Source organism: Pogoniulus pusillus, chromosome 30, assembly GCF_015220805.1.
Source record: "Pogoniulus pusillus isolate bPogPus1 chromosome 30, bPogPus1.pri, whole genome shotgun sequence".
Taxonomy (NCBI): domain Eukaryota; kingdom Metazoa; phylum Chordata; class Aves; order Piciformes; family Lybiidae; genus Pogoniulus; species Pogoniulus pusillus.
In genome coordinates, this window is record NC_087293.1 from 1,064,501 (window position 1) to 1,085,229 (window position 20,729).

The following is a 20,729-nucleotide window of genomic DNA, read 5'->3' on the forward strand; positions in this document are numbered from 1 at the left end:
CAGTGGGCACTGGCAGCACAGGAGGCCAAGGGCAGCCTGGGCTGCACCCAGAGCAGTGTGGGCAGAGCTGCAGAGAGGAGCTCCTGCCCCTCTGCTCTGCTCTGCTCTGCTCTGCTCTGCTCTGCTCTGGGGAGAGCTCAGCTGCAGGGCTGGGGGCAGCTGTGGGAGCCCAACACAGGAGAGACCTGAACCTGCTGCAGAGGCTCCAGAGGAGGGACAGGAAAATGCTCAGGGGGTTGGAGCAGCTCTGCTGTGGGCACAGGCTGAGGGAGCTGAGGGTGTTGAGGCTGGAGAGGAGAAGGCTGCAGGCAGAGCTCAGAGCTGCCTGGCAGTGCCTGCAGGGGCTGCAAGCAGGCTGCAGAGGGACTGTGCCCACAGGCTGCAGGGACAGCAGCAGGGCAGTGGTTTGGAATGAGAGCAGAGCAGATGCAGATTGGCTGTGAGGAAGAAGCTCTGCAGCAGGAGGCTGCTGGAGCACTGCAGCAGGTTGCAGGGAGGTGGCTGAGGCCCAGCCCTGGAGATGCTGCAGGTGAGGCTGGGCAGGGCTGTGGGCAGCCTGCTCTGGTGGAGGATGTCCCTGCTGAGTGCAGGCTTGGGCTGGGTGAGCTCTGGGGGTCCCTTCCAGCCCAGCCCACTCTGTGACTCTATGACTGCTTCCTCCTGGCTGCTGAGCCATGCTGGACCTGCAGGAGCTCAGAAGGAGGATCAAGAGAAGACTTCTCCCTTGGGCTGCAAGTGGGATTGGAGCCCAGCCCAGCTGCCCAAATCCTGACCCTGCTGGGGCAGCAAGGCTGGAGGCAAGCAGGAGATGGGCTGCAAGAGGAACCCCAGCATCTCTTTCCCCTGGCAGGGGTATGGCAGCTCTCAGCTGCCCTCCTCCAGGCTCCCAGCCCAGCAGCTGGAGTGCCCACCCTGTGCCTCCTCTGACCCCATAGAGGCAGGACAGGAGTGCTGCAGCCTCACCCTGCCAGTGCAGGGCTGGGGTTGGTTTCACCACAGTGCCCAAACCTCCAGAGCCTCTTTGGCAGCTGGAGGAAGGGGAAGGACACATTTCCTCTCCCTCTGGCAGTGGGAGGGTGAGCTGAGCCCTCCAAAGCCACTGCCAGAGCAGCACAGCAACGTCCCCTCTGCAGCAGAAGCCAAAGCCACCCCCTGGGGGCTGACAGGGAGGGTGGGAGGGTGCTTGGAGGGGTTGGAGAGAACCAACTCTCAGCTACACGCACCTTTGTCCTAGGGCTGGGCGATCCTCCGCCCTGCTGGGGGCTCTCTTCCCATCAGTGTGCACGGCAGAGGGCCTGGAGCTGTCCCCAGAGTGAGCCACAGCAGGAGGAGAAGCTTCTGTGAACAGCCCCAACCCAGGTGCTGAGCCCCCTACCCCGTGGCTGCAACCTGGGGAGCATCACCCCCACTTCCACCTTCTCCTGGGGTCTCCCGGTGGGTCCACATCAAACAGCTGCCCCGCCCCACGCTGGAGAAGGGCTGCAGTGGCCACTCCATCACCTCCTGCCCCAGGGGGCACAGTTAGCAGGGCTGGATGCCAGCTGAAGGGCCACATCGTTCCCCACGGCTCCCTGCAGGTGTCCCTGCCAGCCCGGGGCTGCTTTGGTAGCCCTGGCACTGGGCACGACTCAGGCTTGTGACCAGCCTGAGAAACAGCCCTGCAGGAGGCTGAGTCAGCACTCTCCAGGGAAACGGCAGAGGAGGGATGCCAGGAGCATGGAGGGTGACCAGCACAGGCAGGGGGCACAGCTGGCAGAGCCTGGGGGCTGGCAGAGCTCCTGGACAGACAGAATCGAGACCATGGGACTTGCCCAAGCCGGGGGGCACAGCCTGGCACCCCCCAGGTCCCATGTCCAGGCTTGCTTCTGCTGATAGGCAGAAGTGATTTCCACCCCACAGCTCTCCCCCACCCCACAGCTCTCCCCCACCCCACAGCTCTCTCCACCTCACAGCTCTCCCCTAACCCACAGCTCTCCCCCACCCCCACAGCTCTTCCTGCACCCCACAGCTCTCCCCTAACCCACAGCTCCCCCCCATCCCCACAGCTCTTCCTGCACCCCACAGCTCTTCCCCACCCCCACAGCTCTCTCCCAGGGTCTCTGGGACCCTGCTGAGATCCAGGAGGCATTTCCTGGGAGCAACTGATGCTGTTGGAGCTCTCCCAAGGACATTTTCCCCCTGGCACCTGTCTGAGAGGCGAGGTGGCTGCCAGGCAGCCAGGTCTGGCTGGGGCTGCTGGTTTTCAGGGAGTCACAGCCTGGCACCCCTGAAGCTCAAAGAGGAGCCAGGGTCAGAGGTGCTGGAAGCTAACTGCAGAGGCCACATCTGCTGCTCAGGCTTCACCCCAGCCCAGGGAGACCTTGGACGTCGCTGTCCAGCAGCAGTTTGAGGCTGAGACTCCACAGCCTCATGACATGGGACAAGTAAGTGCAGCTGGATGGGTTTGCTGGGAATAGCACAGAGGAGTTCAGGCAGCAGCAGGAATGCTCCCAAGGGAATGGCTGATTTCCAGAAGTGTCCAGGGCAGGAAGGGGCAAGGGCCTGGGATGGCCCAGAAGGAAACCTTGCAGATGAGCTGAAGCAGCCCCAGGATTTCACTGCTGGTTGGAGCAATCTCAGAATGCATCAGGTTGGAAGGGAGCAACTAAGGGTGTCTTGTTCAACCTCCCCGCAGCCAGCAGGGACACCTCCAGCTACAGCAGCGTGTTCAGGGCCCCAGCAAGTCTGAGCCTCTGCCAGGTCCTTCAGCTGGGTCACAACAGCCCCATGGGGAGCTTCAGACTTGGGGGGGCATGGTAGGAGAGCTGCAGCTGGGAGAAGGACCTTGGGGTGTTGAGTGGCAGTGAGTGACCATGAGGCAGCAGTGCCCAGGTGGGCAAGCAGGCCAGTGGCATCCTGGCTGGGGTTAGCAACAGGGTGGGCAGCAGGGACAGGAGGTGCCCATCCCCCTGTGCCCAGCACTGCTGAGGCCAGCCCTGGAGTGCTGTGCTCAGCTCTGGGCCCCTGCCTGCAGGAAGGACACTGAGGGGCTGCAGCCTGTGCAGAGCAGGGCAGCCAGGCTGGAGAAGGGCCTGGAGCAGCTGGGGCTGAGGAGGGGCTGAGGGAGCTGGGGGGGTGCAGGCTGCAGCAGAGGAGGCTGAGGGCAGAGCTCCTTGCTCTCTGCAGCTGCCTGCAGGGAGGGGGCAGGGAGCAGGGGGCAGCCTCTGCTCCTTGGTGCCAAGGCACAGCAGCAGAGGCAATGGTTGCAAGGTGCCCCAGGGCAGGCTCAGGCTGCAGCTCAGGAACTCTCTGTGGCCTGGAAGGGCTCTCAAAGCTTGGCCCAGGCTGCCCAGGGCAGTGCTGCAGTGCCCAGCCCTGGAGGGGCTGCAGCAGCTGTGTGGAGCTGGTGCTGAGGGGCAGGGGTCAGAGATGCCCCTGCAGGGCTGGGGCAGGGCTGGGCTGGCTGAGCTGGCAGGGCTCTGCCCAGCAGATGTACTGTGGGATTCAGGGATGGGGCCTCAAGCACAGCCCTGGGCAGCCTGGGCCAGGCTCTCCACACCCTCCCTGGACACAACTGCCTCCTGGTGCCCAGCCTACCTCTGCCCTGCTCCACTGCCAAACCACTGCCCTGGGCCTGTGCCCACAGCCCCTTCTGAGCAGTCCCTCCCCAGCCTGCCTGCAGCTCCCCTGTAGCTCCTGCAGTGCAGCTCTGAGCTCTGCCTGCAGCCTTCTCCTCTGCAGGCTGCACAGCCCCAACTCTGCCAGCCTGTGCCCACAGCAGAGCTGCTCCAGCCTCTGAGCATCTCTGTGGCCTCCTCCAGGTTTGGGCAGGTCGGCACCTGCCGAGAGTCACCCTCCAGGAGCCACTGCAAAACTGGGGCTGGAAAAAAGGGCACAGGGTATCAGCATGGCCACAGAGAGGGGACTGAGACATGACCCTTGCTGTTATGAAATGGTCCTGCCAAGGGAGGGGAGGTTCCTGCTCTCTGCTCCCCGGGGCCAAGGGTCAGGAATGTGACTGGCAACAGGGTGCCAGGGAGGTGCTGGGTGATCTCTGGAGTCAGCACTGGGTGTGCCTGGGAGGAAGAGTTTCGGGAAATGCCTGCCAGGAGCAAGGGGAACACTTGGTCCTGCCTGGGACCCTCCCAAGGCCCTCCCAGAGGGCTCCACAGGGCAGGCACAGCCCAAGCACCCCTGCCCCAGCTGAGGGAGGTGGTCTGCTGCCCCTGGCTGCCCCAAGCCCCCCACCCAGCCCTGACCCCCGACCCAACAAAGGAGGATTCAGCTGGAATCCCATGGGCCGTGCATGCACACATGGGGCAGCAAGAGCAGGAGCTTGCAGCAGCATTTCTCCCAGGACAGATCACCAGGGGTGAGATACCCTCCCTTGGGGCCTCCCATCTCTGCGGGCTGGACGTGCCACAGCCTGGCCCAAGGACTGCTGAGGGGACAGGGACAGGGACCCTCTTGCGGCTCCTTTTGACTCTCCCTGAGGCTGCTCTAAGAGGTCAGAACCCCTTAGCCCTGAAGGGTAGGCTCCGGTGCTCCCCTCAGGGTCTTTCACTTGGGACCTCGACCATTCCATGTCTTCCTCGGGGTCCTCCAAGGGGGTAGGGCTCCCTTTGCCCTCCCCAGGGCTGGTCCAAGGGCATGGGGCTCCCTTTGCCCTGCCGTGACCCTCCCCAGGACTGCTCCAATGGGTTCGGGCTCCGCTCGCTCCTGCCCGGAACTGCTCCACGGGCATGTAGCTCCCTTCGCCCCCCGCCCGCCCTCCAAGGGCATGGGGCTTGCTTCAAGCCCACCCGGGGCTCCCCCGGGACCACCTCCGCCCTGCTTTACCCTCCCCGGGGCTGCTCGGCAGGGACGCGCCGCCGGGGCGGGCTGTGCCAAGAGCAGGGGAACGGGGACGGCACCGGGCTGAAGGCTACGGGAGAGGGAGGTAAGGCGGCAGGGGGGCCGCGGTCCCGGGGCCGGCACACGGCCGGGTCGCTGAGCGGAGCAGCGGCGCCGCGGGGCCGGCAGTGCGGCCGTGCCGGCGGGGGGCTCGGCGGGGAGGCGGCGGGGCGGTGCCGGGCGGAACGTACTTAAGGCGGCGGCGCGGGGCGGGCGGCCCCAGCGTGCCCATGGCTCCGCCGAGCGCGGCCCGGGCGCTCTGCGCCGCCGTCCCCCGCCTGGGCGTCCCCCGCCGCCCCTGCTCCGCGCCCGCAGCCGCTCCCCGCGGGGCCGCTCCACCGCCGGCCGGGGACGGGGGGGCGCGGCCGCTGCGGCCGCCGATCCCCCCGCGGGACCCGCCGCCGCCCGTCATGAACTTCGGGGACCCGGAGGAAGCGTTCCGCAGCAAGAGCGGCGCCGAGCTGCTGCGGGGGCTGCTGGTGCTGGGGCTCTGCGCCGTGGAGCCGCTGGTGGAGCACAACCGGGAGGTGCGCGGCGGGCAGCGGCCGGGGGGTCCCGCTGCGGGTGGGACTCTGGGCCTGGGGAGCTGCCGGGGCGGGGGGGGTAGTGTTGGTCCCCAGCTGGGCGGAACCGGGAGAGGGCAAGGAGGGTGCCAGTCCTGGGCATGGGGGTTCCCGTGCAGGGAGCTGCCGCTAGCCCCGGAGGGGAGCCGGTCGCGGGCAGGGCGGGCCGTCCAAGAAGGTTCTCGCTCCAGCGGCCTGCCGCTGTCGAGCAGGGGGTGCCCAGTCCAGCGGCGCCCAGCTGGGCCGGGGGGGTGCCCACTTCGGGGGTTGTTGGTCTCGGACTTAGCGGGGGCTTGTTGTTCCGGGGAGCAGGGGGCGGGAAGGATGCCGGTTGTGGGCAAGGGGGTTGCCCCTCCGGGTGGTGAGTCAGGCCTGGGAGCCTGCACAGGTCTGCCAGCTTGGGGCGGTTGCCGGTCCCGCACCTAGGGGAACTTCTCGTCCCGAGGTGGGCTGCCTATCTCGGGCACGGGGGTGCCCACTTCGGAGGCAGTGCCGGGCCCCAGCTGAGCAAAGGGGCTGCCCGCTCGGGGAGGCTGCCGGTGCTGGGGGCTCTTCTCGTTCCGGGGGGCTGCCGGTGCGGGCGCTGAGCTGCCTTTGTCCCGCAGCTGCTGCAGCTCTGCCAGCGGGTGCTGGGGCAGGCGACGTTCGAGCGGCTGATGAAGATGACCTTCTACGGGCAGTTCGTGGCCGGGGAGGACCAGGAGGCCATCAAGCCGCTCCTCCGGCACAACCAGGCCTTCGGCGTGGGCGCCGTGCTGGACTACAGCGTGGAGAAGGACCTGGACGCGGAGCGCTCGGAGCGGCAGTGAGTGCGGGGCCGGGGCCGGGGCCGGGCCGGGGCAGAGGGCGTGGCGGGCGCCGAGCGCGGGCGCGGGACTTGGCCGCTTTGCTATTGGTTGTCGCCGCCCAACCCCCCGCTCCCATTGGCTGGGCGCTGGGACTGGCGTGCGTCACAGCCCCGCCCCCGGGAGCCGCCCTCCGCCCGCCCCAACCTCGCGGGGTGCTGCCCCCTCCCCCCCCCCCCCGGGCCTCCATCGCCTTCCCAGGGCTCCTGTCCCCTTAGCACCCCAGCGCCTGCTGCCCCCCACCCACTACCCCGCCCCGGGATGAAGCCTCCCTCCCTGCTCCCTACACCATCTCTGTGCCCACCGAAGGCAGCCTCCCCCCGCCCACCCCTCTTTCCTCTTAGCCCTGGGATGCCACCTTCGTAGACTCGACCAGGTGGGAAGGGGATGACCCACCCCTCCTTTCTCCTACCCTCACTGAGTGGCTCTCTGCCACCCCCCTTGCCCCCGCTGGGATGCTGTCGTTCCTCCCCCACCCACTGCCCGCGGTGGTGTGCTGCAGCCCCCTTCCCTCCCTCCTACCCCACCCTGAGCTGCTGCCACCTTCCCTACCCCTGTTCTTCCCCCAGGGTCCTGTCCCCTCCGCCCCCGCACCATGCACACACTGGGGTGCTGTCCCCACCACTTCCACCTCCTTCCCGCTGGGGTTGCTCCCCTACCCAGGTCACAGCTCCTTCCTGCACTGTGCCCCCAGCCCTGGGCAGCCTTCCCTGCCTTCTGCCCCCTGCCAGCTGCCGTTCAGACTCATTTCCTGGCCTGACGAGTGAGCTGTTGGCTGGCACCCCACAGTCCCAGGGTGGGTGTTGTGTTCCCTACACCCAGGACAAGGTGGCTGTGCCAGAGGGTGAGGGCTGGGCATGCAGCACAAGGCTGTGACAAGTCCGTGCCCCTGTGCCAGCCAGGTGCCAGCTGCCACACACTCAAACCGCGGCAGAAATGGCCTTTGGGGGGGGTTGCCAGTGGGGCTGTGGGGTGATGTGGTTGGCAATGTAGGTGCTGCTGCTGGACTCCTCCCAGCTGCCACCAGAGGCTTATCTCTGCTCCCCACCTGCTGCTTACCAGGGAGTCTCTCCTGCCCCTTGCCACCACTGCTGGAAAGCCCCATCAGGGCTAAGGTCCTGCCTGGCCCCAAGCAGCTCTGGTGGGCACTGCTGCTGTGAGGGCCACGGTGCCCATCCCAGCTCCTTGCAGGTGAAGCTGCAAACTTCGTTGTGCCTACGTGAAAGGTTCCAAGCTCCCCTCTGCGGCCCGAGCAGGGAGGTGGCTCCTCTGAGGGCCTCAGTGCTGTTCCCTGGAGGGGCTGCTTTCCTCCCTGGGCACACAGCCATCGTCTGGGCACAGCGCTCTGCATCACCCCGGGGCCGAGGTGGCAGTGGTGCTGTTTGCCTTGCTGCTGCCCTTGGTCTGGCTGTGCCAGTGCTGAGTGCTTCACTGTGGTTGACCACCAAAGGCTTTCACAAGCAGGCTTCTGCCTGCTCACAGCAAGGCAGGTGTCGGAGCTGTCTGCACTGTCTGTGCCCCCATAGGGTGGGAATGCCAGCCTGGAGATCAAGCCAGGCATGTCCTGGAGCAGGGAACAAGCTCAGGGGTGTCAGCAGCGTTGAGAGGGATGTGTTGGACCAGGCCAAGCGTCGCTCTGGGTCTTCCTTTGCTCTGCACAGGGGCAAACCTCCAAACCACCACTGTTTCTGCCAGGGATGGTGCCAAACTGGGTGAGGGAGATGAGCAGCAGTCCGGGGCTGGTGGCTGCCGGACTCCAGAGCTGCATCTGCCCCTCCTGTGAGCACCTGAGGGCTTTACCCCACTGCCAGCTGGGCAGCAGAGATACAAACCAGGTGCAGACAGTGATTTCTTTGGTCTCGTGGTGCCATCTGCTGTTGCTGGTCCCAGACAGAGCCATGCTGGGCTTACGAGGGCTCTGCTGGAGACAGTGGCAGGGAGATGCCCCCTCCTGCCCAGCAGTGCCCCCTGGCCACTCCAGCAGGGTTCCTGGCTGGGAGCACCACTGCAGCTCAGGCAGGCGCTGATTGATTCTGCCAGCCACAGACTCATCCCTGCCCTGCCCTGCCTGGGCTGGCATCCAGATCTCTGCCTGCTTGTACCAAGAGTCCTTGGCCACGTGCTGAAGGTTGCTGCTAGGTCATCATGACACAGGTGGAGAAAGGCCCTGTGGGCAGCAGAGCTTGGGCACTGCTGCCAGGGGCAGTAGGTGGGCTGGGAGCTTGAGGGTGGGTGCAGTCCTGGGTGGGGTGTGGAGAGGCAGCAGTGTGGCTGGGCAGGGGCTCCTGTTGCCTGTGGGGTGAAACCAGGAGCCCTCCACTAGTGGGGGAGGTTGTGGTCCCCTTGGAGACATTGCCATCCCATGGGCACCCCAAGCCAGGAAGTGGGGAGCTTGGGTAAGGGACAGCCCTGCCCCTGAGGGCTGCCAGGCACCATGGGTGGCTCTGCCACACGGCTCGTGGACTTTGCTTCCTCTAGAGCTTTCTTGGGTGGACACTTGGTACCTGCCCCAGGGTGGCATTAACGATCCAGCCTGGCCAATCAGCCTCCCAGAGGCACTGCCTCCCCTTCTCCCAGTGCTCTGCCAGCATGGGCTGCAGGGAGCACACAGTGGTTACTGTTTAGCTGGAAGCTGTGCAGGGAGGTCCTGCAGTGGGCCTGGGCTGGTGCCTCCTGGCAGCTCATGCACTGGGCACACTTGAAGGGCTTCTGCCAACAGCTCTGCTTTGTCCCAGCCTGCAGGGCTTGAGCATCGCCCATAGCTTTGCCTGGGCTTTGTGTGGCCATTTTGCTTTGGATTCAGGGACAGATTCTCCCTGATGCTTCTCATGCCTTTTGCCAGCCCCATTTCACTGACCCCAGGGTGGGAGGGGTGGGAAGGGGACCCCTGGAGAGCCTCCAGTCCACCTCTGCCAGAGCAGGAGCAGAGAACCCAGCACAGGTGGCACAGGAACACATCCAGGCAGGGCTGGGAAGGCTCCAGAGAAGGAGACTCCACAACCTCTCTGGGCAGCCTGTGCCAGGCCTCTGGGAGCCTTCCAGCCCAGAAGCTCTTCCTCACCTTGAGCTGCAGCTTCCTGGGCTGCACTTTGCACCCAGTGCCCTTGTCCTGTGCCAGGGCACAAGTGAGCAGAGGCTGTCCCTGTGCCTGCCTCCCTGCCCTCAGCTAGTGGCAGACATTGCTCAGGTCCCCTCTCAGCCTTCCCCTCTGCAGGCTAAGCAGCCCCAGGGCTCTCAGCTCTGCTCCTCAGGCAGGCTCAGGCCCTGCAGCATCCTTGCAGCCCTGCCCTGGCCTCTCCCCAGCAGATCCCTGTCCCTCCTGGCCTGGGCAGCCCAGCCCTGGGGGCACCATTGCAGCTGTGTGCTGAGCAGGGCAGAGCAGAGGGGCAGGAGAAGCTGCCTGCATCTGCTGCCCACCCTCTCCTGAGTGCCCCCCAGGAGCCCATTGGGCTTCCTGGCCAGCAGGGCACATTGGTGCCCATGCAGCACTTGTTGTGCCCCAGCCCTGCCAGGGCCTTGTCCCCAGGGCTGCTCTGCAGCAGTCACCTCCTGAGCTGCACTGCTGCAGCTTCTTCTCCCTGCCCAGCTGCAGGACTCTGCTCCTGTCCCTGCTGACCCTCATTTGCAACACTGTGCTTGTGGCACCTCCCTGGTAACCACCAGGGCAGAGTGGGTTGTTGCCTACGTATTTCTGCCAGGGGGAACCTTTGTGCTCCCCCTGAGATGGTGTCACTGGAGCCTGCCCCCTTCCTGACCACCCCCAGCCTGCTGTGCCAGCTGCATCACCCTTCTTAGCCTTCATGACCTGCTTTGCAGCCCTGCTTTGTGCATGCTTTGGGTGAAGGGCAGCTCCCAGGTGCTGAGCATACCTTTTGCAGCAGGTGGCTCCTTTCTGGCTGCAGCCTGCCAGAAGCATTTGGGCAGTGCCTGGAGCTGTGCCCTGCTCTGGCAGGCTTGGTTTGCAGGTGGGCACGTGTCGGCTGGCACTGTGCGGGCACGGGATTGGCTTTGCTGGCCAAGACTAACATTGCAGGGAGCAGAGGACGTCCAGGAAGAGCTGTTTCTTCAGCTGGAAGGAGCTTCCTGTGTTTTGCTTGCTGCAGAAGAATGAAGCTGAGCCCCGTGGCACTGCTCTGCGTGCCCCCTGCGGGCAGGAAGGGCTGGGAGCAGTCCCGCCTCAGGAATGCACTGCAGGGCTCCGAGTGCCTGCAGCAGCTCCAAACACTTCACGGTCGAGGGTGCTTTGCTAGGCCAGTGGAGTGCAGGCATCCCGGGGAGGTCAGAGCAGTTCACCACCCCTTGGCCCCAGCTGCCCAGGGCATGGAGTCGTGGAATGGTTTGGGTTGGAAGGGACCTCCAAAGGTCATCCAGTCCAACCCTCTGGGTGCTGGATCCAGGAGTGCCCTGGGCTTTAGAGCTGTCCTGTGCTGGGGCTGGAGCAGAGGAGGCTGCAGGCAGAGCTCAGAGCTGCAGTGCAGGAGCTGCAGGGGAGCTGCAGGCAGGCTGGGGAGGGACTGCTCAGAAGGGGCTGTGGGCACAGGCCCAGGGCAATGGGTTGGCAGTGGAGCAGGGCAGAGGTAGGTTGGGCACCAGGAGGCAGTTGTGGCCAGGGAGGGTGTGGAGAGCCTGGCCCAGGCTGCCCAGGGCTGTGCTTGAGGCCCCATCCCTGCAGCCATCCAAGCTCAGCCTTGCTGTGTCCCTCTGCAGCCTGCCCTGGCTGGAGGGCTGCTTCTGGGCTCTGCTGCCAGGGAACTGCAGACAGCCCAAGGGGGAATGGCCTCAGGCTGAGCCTGGGGAGGTTTAGATTGGACATTGGGAAAAGGTTGGTCAGGGTCAGAGTGGTCAGGGGCTGGGGAGAGCTGCCCAGGGGGGTGCTGCAGTCCCCCAGCCTGGCTGTGCTTCAGGGTGGTTGGGCTGTGGTGCTTGGGGCTCTGGTTCAAGGTGACTCTTGTAGAGCAGGGCTCTAGATTGGGCTTGGTGCTCCTGAGGGGCTGTGCCAGGCTGCCTGGTGCTGTGACTTCTGTGTGAGTGTCCCTGCTGCCTGCAGGGGGTTGGGCAAGATGCCTTTGGAGGGTCCCTTCCAGCCCAGTGCAGTCTGTGACCCATCTCAGCATATCCTCAGGTCACAGCTGGAGCCTTCCCCTGCCTCGTGCTGCCTTCTCCAGCCCTTCCATCCCGAGAGCTGCCACCCACTGTCAGCTTTGCTGCCACATCCCACCCCTAGCTTGATGAGGTCTCCTCCTTCCGTTCCCCCACCCTCTCTGTATCTGGGGGCAGAAAGCTCTCGACCTGTCCTCAGGGAGGCAAACTGACAGAGCAGAGCCTGCTGGTGCCAGTGCCTGCTGGTGCCCAGGAGCTCTGCCTGCCCTCGCCCTGGCTCACAGCAGGCTTGGCAGGGCTTTGAGCCATGTGGGGCTTGGCTCTGCTTGCTCCAGCAGCCCCTAATCCCCGTCACAGGGCTTCCACGAGGGACACTGTGCTCTGGGACCGTGCCACATGCCTCTGTTCTTCTGTCCAGTCTCCTCTGGCTCTGCTGCCTGTCTCACAGTGGGCAGAGGCAGCCTGGGCACAGCTATGCCAAGGCAGAGGTCTCCTGGAGGAGATGGTTCTGCTGCCACTCAGGGCTGCTCTTCAGGGGCTGGCCTGCATCTGCAGGCTGCATCTGGGTTGTCACCAAGAGGGTTTAGCTGCTCAGGCTCCAGGAGGGTCTCATGACTTGGCCAGCATCCACCAGGCTGTCACAGCTCTGTTATCTCCACGGCGAAGGGCCTGGGCTTGCAGTCACCTCTGAAGGCAGCAGTGGCAGCTGAGACCTTGCTTGTGAGCTCTTGGCTGATCCCAAGGCACAGGGGAGGGTGAGGCATGCCACAGCTGGGTGCACCCTGGCTCTGGAGGGACTTGTTGCTTCGTGGTCCAGCTGCTGGTGCCCGCAAGGTGGGGAGATGTTGAAGTGAGCCTTGGCGCCACCACAGCGAGAGCTGCAGGCTGCTGTGCTTGGAGGTAGAGCACCCAGCCCCGGCAGGGCTGACCTTGTCCTTGCACAGGATGGGCTGCTGGAGAGCAGCTCCGGGCCCTGGGACAGGACATCCTCCCTGTGCTGCTGAGGGCCTCCAGGTCACAGCTGCCTGGATGCTGGAACCCTGTGGCCTTGCACAAGTGGGTCTGGGGCAGCTGAGCTGCCGGCAGAGCTCACACTGAGCAGCGTTCGACCCACTGGTGCTGGGATAGTGAGGGAAGAGCAGGGTCCAGCGCCAGGCTGGCAGCAGGGGGGCCTCAAGAGCCGCCCTGGCCACCAGCAGGGGGTTGCAGGGGATTGCTGACCTGGCCCTTATCTTCCCTGTTTCTCTTCTTAGCTCCGGCACCTCTGCAGCCGAGATGATGAGAGGTGAGTGACTCAAGCTCTCCTGCTGACAGGAGACAGCCTGGAGGTTCACCTGTGGGGCAAGAACTCAGCTCCCACAGCCTCAAAACAGGGTGGATGAGAAACATCTTGGTTCTTGGCCAGCTCTGCTCCTTCAGCAAAGGCTCTGCTGCTGCTCGGACAACAGAGCGGGCAGGGCACACTGCAGCCCTTGGGGCTCTGCTGAGGTCCAAGCCAGAGCCCTTCTCCTCTGCACCCACGGCAGAAGCTCCTGGGCAGGCCTGTAGGAGCTGGCAGGGCTGTGTGGCCATCTCCTTCTCTTCCACCCCAGGAGCAGAGCAAAGGGAGAGGCAGCAGCGAGCCCAGGCAGGCGCTGGGGGGCGCGGTGGGGCCAGCAGCACCCACACCTACGGCCACGCTGATGAGGCCAAGTGTGACCAGCACATGGAGATCTTCCTGCACTGCATCGATGCCTCGGGTCAGTGCCCGACCTGTCCTGGGCTCTGCTGGGGCCCCTGAAGCCCCCCAGTGTGCCTCTGGGGCCAGCTCTGACTGTGCCTCTCTGCAGGCGGCAGCTCAGAGAACGGCTTCTCGGCCATCAAGATGACAGCGCTGGGCAGACCTCAGTTCCTGGTGAGTGACAGGGCTGGGACCAGGGCGAGGTTGGGCAGAGCCTGGTGCCACAGAGGAGGCATCTGCAAGGGCTTTAGGATGCCAGGCTTGCTACAGTGGCATCTGTACTGATGACAGAGTGGTGGGCAGCAAGAGGCTGCCAGCTGTGTGCCCAACGGTGCTCTGCAGCAGCCCTCGGTCCCTGGCGAGTGACAGGGCTGGGACCAGGGCGAGGTTGGGCAGAGCCTGGTGCCACAGAGGAGGCATCTGCAAGGGCTTTAGGATGCCAGGCTTGCCGCAGTGGCATCTGTACTGACGACAGAGTGGTGGGCAGCAAGAGGCTGCCAGCTGTGTGCCCAACAGTGCTCTGCAGCAGCCCTCGGTTCCTGGTGAGTGACAGGGCTGGGACCAGGGCGACATTAGTCAGAGCCTGGTGCCACAGAGGAGGCACCTGCAAGGGCTTTAGGGTGCCAGGCTTGCTGCAGTGGCATCTGTACTGATGACAGAGTAGTGGGCAGCAAGAGGCTGCCAGCTGTGTGCGCACACCACTCTGGAGACCCTGCCTGAATGCTTGAGACTGCTCAAAGAGCATAGAACTTCTATGGTCCCAAGGTGAGGGTGTGGAGGGCTTGGCCCCAGCTCGGTCAAGGAGCCCTGCTGCAGAGTCAGAGTCTGCAGAGGCCCTGCAGAGCCCTGCCCCAGCAGCCCTGTGCCCGCAGGTGCGGCTCTCGGAGGTGCTGGTGAAGTGGAGAAGGTTCTTCCACCAGCTGGCTGTGGAGCAGGGCCAGGCTGGGCAGCCAGCACTGGGCATCAAGCTGGAGCTGGAGAAGCTGCAGGTGAGGCAGGTGGTGTCTGAAGGAGGAGTCTGTGCTGCTGGGCATTGCCAGTGGCTGTAGAGGTCCCAGAGCAGCCCTGAGCCTGAAGCCCCATCCCTGGAGACATCCAGGCTCAGCCTTGCTGTGGCCCTGGGTGCTCTGGCTGGAGGTGTCCCTGCTGCCTGCAGGGGGGTCGGGCAAGGTGCCCTTGGAGGGTCCCTTCCGAGGCAATGCACTCTCAGAGCCCCTATGGCCCCTTGGCACTGATGCTCTTTTTGGTGGCAGGAGGCCTTGGCCAACCTTGGCGTCGCCACCAAGGAGGAGAGCCAGCAGTGGTTCACAGGAGAGAAGCTGGGCAGGAGTGGGTAAGCTGCCTGTGGCCTGGAGGACCTTGTCCCTGCCCCTGGGGCAGTGGCACAACAGCAAGGGGAGGTCTTCGGAGGCCAGGGCTGGCCTGGGACAGCAACTGACCATGGGGAATGCTTGGGTGGAAGTGCCAAGACAGCTCAGGGTGGCATGTGCTGGGCACCTGCTTGCTGGTGGGGGCTGGGAGCTGGGCGAGAGCTGCAGCAGGCCAGCATGGAGCTGGTTCTTTGCCCCCAGCACTGTGGACCTGCTGGACTGGAACAGGCTGGTCGACATCCAGACCAAGCTCACCAGGCGCCTGGTCGTGCCCAACGTGCAGGTGGGTACTTGTCTATGCTACCTCTGGGGCAGCCCCACAGTGAGAGCTTGGGGGAGCAAGGTGTGGGTCTGCTGCACCCCAGGCCCTGCCTGATGGTGGCTGGCCTGGTACTGGCCTTGCTGTGATCTACCAGCTCGGGCTCCCAGGCTGGCATGGTGGGCACTGTGTGCGCGCTGAGCTGGCCGCTGGGTGCTGGGCAGGTAGGGTGGTGGGCTCTGGGGATGGGCAGCCTCTGGGAGGTGTTTGTCTCCCTGGGCCCTGGTGGCTGCAGGCAGGGTGGCACAAGCTCTTCTCTTCTCAGACCAGGCAGCTTGAGCCTCTGCTGTCACGCTTCACCGAGGAGGAGAACCTGCAGATGCAGAGGGTGCTGCAGCGGTTGGAGGTCCTGGCCAAGGTAAGGGGGCACTGGCACGGGGGTGGGCTAGACCTGGGCGCTGGGCACGTAGCAGGTGGCCCCACAAAGCCCAACTGTGTGTCATTGTCCCCTCAGAGAGCCACAGAGAAGGGCGTGAGGCTGATGGTGGACGCAGAGCAGAGCTACTTCCAGCCAGCCATCAGCCGGCTGGCGCTGGAGACGCAGCGGCGCTTCAACGGGCACCAGCCCATCGTCTTCAACACCTACCAGTGCTACCTGAAGGTGAGGGCAGGAGGGGCCTGCTGGGTGGAGTGCTTGGCACTGAAGGTGCAGGGCAGACGCCCTGGTGCCATCTCTTCCCTCTGCTGCCCAGGAGGCTTATGACAACGTGACGGTGGACGTGGAGCTGTCCCGCCGGGAGGGCTGGCACTTCGGTGCCAAGCTGGTCCGTGGTGCCTACATGGAGCAAGAACGGGAGAGGGCAGCCAGGATCGGCTATGAGGACCCTGTCAACCCCACCTACGAGAAGACCAACGAGATGTACCACAGGTGGGGGCACCCTCTGCTCACAGCCCCTGCCCCGCACCGCGCCGGGCACGGGCTGGGCCAGCCTGACAGCGCAGCCCCTCGCTGCCCTGCGCAGGTGCCTGGACTACCTCCTGGAGGAGATCGGGCAGAGCAGGAAGGCCAACGTGATGGTGGCCACCCACAACGAGGACACTGTCAGATTCACCCTGCGCAGGTGGGCACGGCAGGGGCGGGGGGCTCAGGGGCCCGGCAGAGCTGTGGCCAGATGTGCTGTGGCTGCTCAGGTCCTCTCCCTGCCCCCGCGGCGGGGTCCTGGCTCCCAGCCGCTGCTCGAGGCTTCAGCAGGGTGGGAGCCTGTGGTGGCCACAGAGCTGAGCTCATTCCCCAGCCTGGGTTACTAACGACCCCTCAGGCCCTCACCTCCCAGCACCCATGTGGGTGTTGGGCAGTGCTGTGCCCCCCTGCTCGGCTGGGGCGCGCTGGCGCTGCCCGCTCAGCTCTTTGCACCGTGCCTGACGCCGAGGCTTGGCTGGCAGGATGGTGGAGCTCGGGATCCACCCCTCGGAGAAGAAGGTGTGCTTCGGGCAGCTGCTGGGCATGTGCGACCACATCACCTTCCCCCTGGGTGAGTGCCGGCAGCGGGGGGCGCTGGGCGGGCACACTCCTGCCCCACCTTGACCCCTGGGGTCTGCCTGGGCAGCTGCTCTGAGATCTGAGGGATGGATGGAGCCAGGGCAGGGCTGTGTCAGAGCAGGGCTGGCCAAGGACTGTGCCCTGTTGCCTGTCCCCTGCTGTGGGGAATGCTGTGACCCCTATGTGAGGTGTGGGGAGGAGGTGATGGAGGTTCACAGCTGTCTCCCTGGGGCTCTGTGGGACCACAATGGTTGGGCAGGGAGATTCCTGCCTTGGACTGCCAGCTCAGATCAGGATACTCCTGGCTGGGCCAGAGGCGGCTGCTGGCAGGCAGCAAACCCCTTCAGTACCTCCTGGGGCTGGGAGCATTGCACCAAGCCCTGGGCTCTTCACTGCCAGGGTGGCAGCCACCTTTGTCCTTCCTTCTGCTGCTGGCCCAGGCAGTGTGGCAGAGCTCCCAGGCACCCAGATCCATGGGCACATAAGGGCCCAGGTGGCCCCTGGCAGCTCAGGGGCTGCTCCCCCTCCCCACACCGGTGTGCAGAGCAGAGACCCAAGGCCAGAAGAGCAGGAGGTGGTCTGGGCAGGTGTCCAGGGTGGCCACTGCAGCCCCCTGGGCAGGGTCTGGCTGCCTGACCCCCAGTGCCACGCTGGACAGATGTGTGCCCAGGATGGCTCTGGCTGAAGGTCGCTGGCGTTGGCACGGTGCTGGCTGTGACAGTGCCAGCTCCTGGTGACCTTGGCACATGCCAGCCTCCTCTGTGTGTCCCCAGGCTCATGGTGGTGCAGTGTCCCTGCACTGGCACAGCCTGGGGGACAGGGGCAGCTGCCAGGGAAGGAAGGCACCTTCTGATACCCTGTTTTTTTTCCTCTCTCCTCTCCCCTCCCTTTTCTTCTTCTCCCTCTTCCCCCCCCCCCCATTTCTTCCCTCTCTCTTCCCCCTCACCTTTCTCCTCTCCCTCTTTCTCCCCCCTCCTTTCTTCCTCTCCCTCTGTCTCCCCCCTCCTTCCTTCCTCTCCCTCTGTCTCCCCCCTCCTTCCTTCCTCTCCCTCTTTCTCCCCCCTCCTTCCTTCCTCTCCCTCTTTCTCCCCCCTCCTTCCTTCCTCCCTCTTTCTCCCCCCTCCTTCCTTCCTCCCTCTTTCTCCCCCCTCCTTCCTTCCTCCCCCTCTGTCTCCCCCCTCCTTCCTTCCTCTCCCTCTGTCTCCCCCCTCCTTCCTTCCTCTCCCTCTGTCTCCCCCCTCCTTCCTTCCTCCCCCTCTGTCTCCCCCCTCCTTCCTTCCTCCCCCTCTGTCTCCCCCCTCCTTCCTTCCTCCCCCTCTGTCTCCCCCCTCCTTCCTTCCTCTCCCTCTGTCTCCCCCCTCCTTCCTTCCTCTCCCTCTGTCTCCCCCCTCCTTCCTTCCTCTCCCTCTGTCTCCCCCCTCCTTCCTTCCTCTCCCTCTGTCTCCCCCCTCCTTCCTTCCTCTCCCTCTGTCTCCCCCCTCCTTCCTTCCTCTCCCTCTGTCTCCCCCCTCCTTCCTTCCTCTCCCTCTGTCTCCCCCCTCCTTCCTTCCTCTCCCTCTGTCTCCCCCCTCCTTCCTTCCTCTCCCTCTTTCTCCCCCCTCCTTCCTTCCTCCCTCTTTCTCCCCCCTCCTTCCTTCCTCCCTCTTTCTCCCCCCTCCTTCCTTCCTCTCCCTCTGTCTCCCCCCTCCTTCCTTCCTCTCCCTCTTTCTCCCCCCTCCTTCCTTCCTCCCTCTTTCTCCCCCCTCCTTCCTTCCTCCCTTTTTCTCCCCCCTCCTTCCTTCCTCTCCCTCTGTCTCCCCCCTCCTTCCTTCCTCTCCCTCTGTCTCCCCCCTCCTTCCTTCCTCTCCCTCTGTCTCCCCCCTCCTTCCTTCCTCTCCCTCTGTCTCCCCCCTCCTTCCTTCCTCTCCCTCTGTCTCCCCCCTCCTTCCTTCCTCTCCCCTTTCCCCCGCTCCCCCCGCCGGTGCGGGGCGCAGGCCAGGCGGGGTTCCCGGTGTACAAGTACGTGCCGTACGGGCCGGTGCGGGAGGCGCTGCCCTACCTGTCGCGGCGGGCGCAGGAGAACAGAGGCTTCCTGCAGCGGGCGGCGCGGGAGCGGGACCTGCTCTGGCGGGAGGTCAAGCGGCGGCTCCTGGCCGGGAGCCTCTTCAGCCCCGGCCGCTAGCCCCGGCCGTGCCCCCAGCCCGGCGCCCGCGTCCCAGCTCTGCTGCGGCTCCCCCTCTGCCCCGGGGGGGGACTCGTCCTTGCTGCTGTTTGAACCTCGTAGCCCTTCTGGAGGGCGCTGCTGCAGGGATGCCCACGGGATGCCCATGGGATGCCCCCCACTGTGCCAGGGGCGCTGCAGCTGTGCCCGCCCTGGGGGCTCGGATGGGGCTCCCTGTCCCTGAGGTTTCCCCTTCGGAGCTCGCAGGAGGAGATTTGGCTGCCTGCTTGGTGCCATAGGCTCAGGTCCAGGGGGGCTTGGACACAAGCTGACCTCAGCCAGAAGCTCCTCTGGCCCTGCCAGGGCTTGGGCTCTTGCAGCTCCACGGAGGCAGATGCCAAAGCAGAGCCCACAGTGCCCTGTGGAGTGGGCAGAGTCTGCCCCCAGTGCCCATCCCCAGGGCAGCCACCGCTTGCCTGCTCACCAGCTTTGCACTGACCAGACCTGGGCTGGTCCTGGGCAGGACCAAGCTCTCTGCCATCCACTGGGCTAAGAAGAGCCAAAGCTGCCTGGAGTTGCCCATCCTCGGACGCACATCAGAGGGCTGTCCCTGCCCTGTCCCTGCCCTGTCCCTGCCCTGTCCCTGCCCTGTCCCTGCCCTGTCCCTGCCCTGTCCCCTGCCCGTGTTGCAGGCAGGGCTGGTGGCTGTGGCAGCACAGGAGCCAGGCCACAGCTCAGCTCTGCTCTACACTGGATCTGTAGAGGATGGTGATGATTAAATCAGACCTGTTCTTGCTCCAGCCTCTCTGCTGGGGGTCTTGGGCAGCCCAGGCTCTGCTCCCCTGCCCTGCTCTCGGCGAGGGGTTAGTGCTGCTCTCCACCCTGTCCAGCTGCACACCTGGGCCTGGGCTGGGGCCAGGGCTTGGGGGAAGGAGCCAGGGGGAGGCTGAACTTCCCTGAGCCTGGGAGTGCAAAACCTCTGGAGCCTGAGCTGGGAGCTGTGGAGATGGAACAGGACAACTCCATGGCTAACAGGGGGCACAGCAGTGGGAGAACCTCTGCCCACCCTGAGATCTGCCTGGAGGACATTTGCCCTGCAAGCTTTCAGTGCCTCAGGCCAGGGGCAGCTCTTCCTGGGCTCCCCTTGGGCTCTGCAGGACCAGAAGCATCTCTGAGCTGCCCTATCCTGCAGCTGAGCCTGCACTGTGCAGCCCAGACAGCAACCCTGTGCTGCAAGAGCAGTGTGGGCAGCAGGGCAAGGGAGGGGATTCTGCCCTTTGGCTCTGCTCTCCTCACACCCCACCTGCAGTCCTGGGGGCAGTTCTGCAGGACATGGAAGTGTTGGAGCCAGTCCAGAGGAGGCCACCAAGATGCTGAGAGGGCTGCAGCAGCTCTGCTCTGAGCACAGGCTGAGAGAGTTGGGGCTCTGCAGCCTGGAGAGGAGAAGGCTTGGAGGAGACCTTGGGGTAGCCTTGCAGGAGCTGAAGGGGGCTCCAGGAGGGCTGGGGATGGACTATGGACAAGGTCTGGGAATGAGAGGAGGAGGAATGGGTTTGAAGTGGCAGAGGGGATACTGAAACTGGATGTGAGAAAGAAGTTGTTTGCAATGAGGGTGGTGAGAGCCTGGCACAGGTCAAGGGTGGGGAGAGCCTGGCACAGGTCAAGGGTGGGGAGAGCCTGGCACAGGTTGTCCAGGGAGGTTGTGGAGCACAGATCTTTGATCACATTGGGTGCTTCTGTGCTCCACAACCTCCCTGGAGGTGTTCAGGACCAGGCTGGATGAGTCCTTGAGCAGCCTGTGCTGGTGTGAGGTGTCCCTGCCCATGGCAGGAGGTTGGAACTGGATGAGCTTCAAGGTCCCTTCCAACCCAAATTTCAGCCAGAAAACATCAACTGCTGCTTTTATTTCTGCTTGCATTGACCCATCCAAGCCTTCTCTGGAGCTCAGCCTCTCCCCAGAACCTGCTTTCTGCCCGACCTGAAGAGAGAGTGGCATGAGGCTGTGGTGGGCACCCCAGCAGCCCGGGCTGCAGCTGCTGGCTCACAGGGCTGCTGACCATGGTGGCAGGGGACCGTGCGAGGGGATGGAGCCCAAGCCCCTGCAGCAGCCTGCCCCTGCAGAGCCAGGAGCAGTGAGGGAGGATTTCTTCCCAAGAGCAGAGCCCAGCCCCGTTCTGCAGGCTGCTGGCAAGCTCCTCGTACCCTGTGCCCCCTCCAGTCCTGCTGGCACAGTGCTGCCCTCTGAAGCAGCTATGAGGACTTTTGAACCCCCCCAAACCAACCTCACGCTGCTTAGTGTTCTGTTCAGAGATCCCACGGC

The 20,729-nt window shown here is 64.8% G+C and overlaps 1 protein-coding gene across 1 annotated transcript; it reads left to right on the top strand.

Annotated features, from left to right (window-relative positions):
- The first annotated feature begins 5,190 nt into the window (after positions 1-5,190).
- Positions 5,191-19,205, top strand: PRODH (proline dehydrogenase 1). Its single transcript, XM_064168294.1, has 14 exons — positions 5,191-5,399; positions 6,041-6,240; positions 12,634-12,665; positions 12,973-13,119; positions 13,210-13,274; positions 13,973-14,089; positions 14,354-14,433; positions 14,672-14,753; positions 15,055-15,147; positions 15,244-15,390; positions 15,482-15,657; positions 15,752-15,850; positions 16,173-16,261; positions 18,243-19,205. The coding sequence occupies exons 1-14, from the start codon at positions 5,283-5,285 to the stop codon at positions 18,428-18,430; spliced, it is 1,632 nt and encodes a 543-aa protein (XP_064024364.1). The 5' UTR covers positions 5,191-5,282; the 3' UTR covers positions 18,431-19,205.
- Positions 19,206-20,729: the final 1,524 nt, after the last annotated feature.

Bases quoted from the DNA above. Each gene is read 5' to 3' on its own strand.
- PRODH (XM_064168294.1), top strand. From the start codon at position 5,283: ATGAACTTCGGGGACCCGGAGGAAGCGTTCCGCAGCAAGAGCGGCGCC. The intron at 14,754-15,054 runs GTGGGTACTTGT...TTCTCTTCTCAG, and splicing joins TGGTCGTGCCCAACGTGCAG to ACCAGGCAGCTTGAGCCTCT. The intron at 15,391-15,481 runs GTGAGGGCAGGA...TCTGCTGCCCAG, and splicing joins CCTACCAGTGCTACCTGAAG to GAGGCTTATGACAACGTGAC.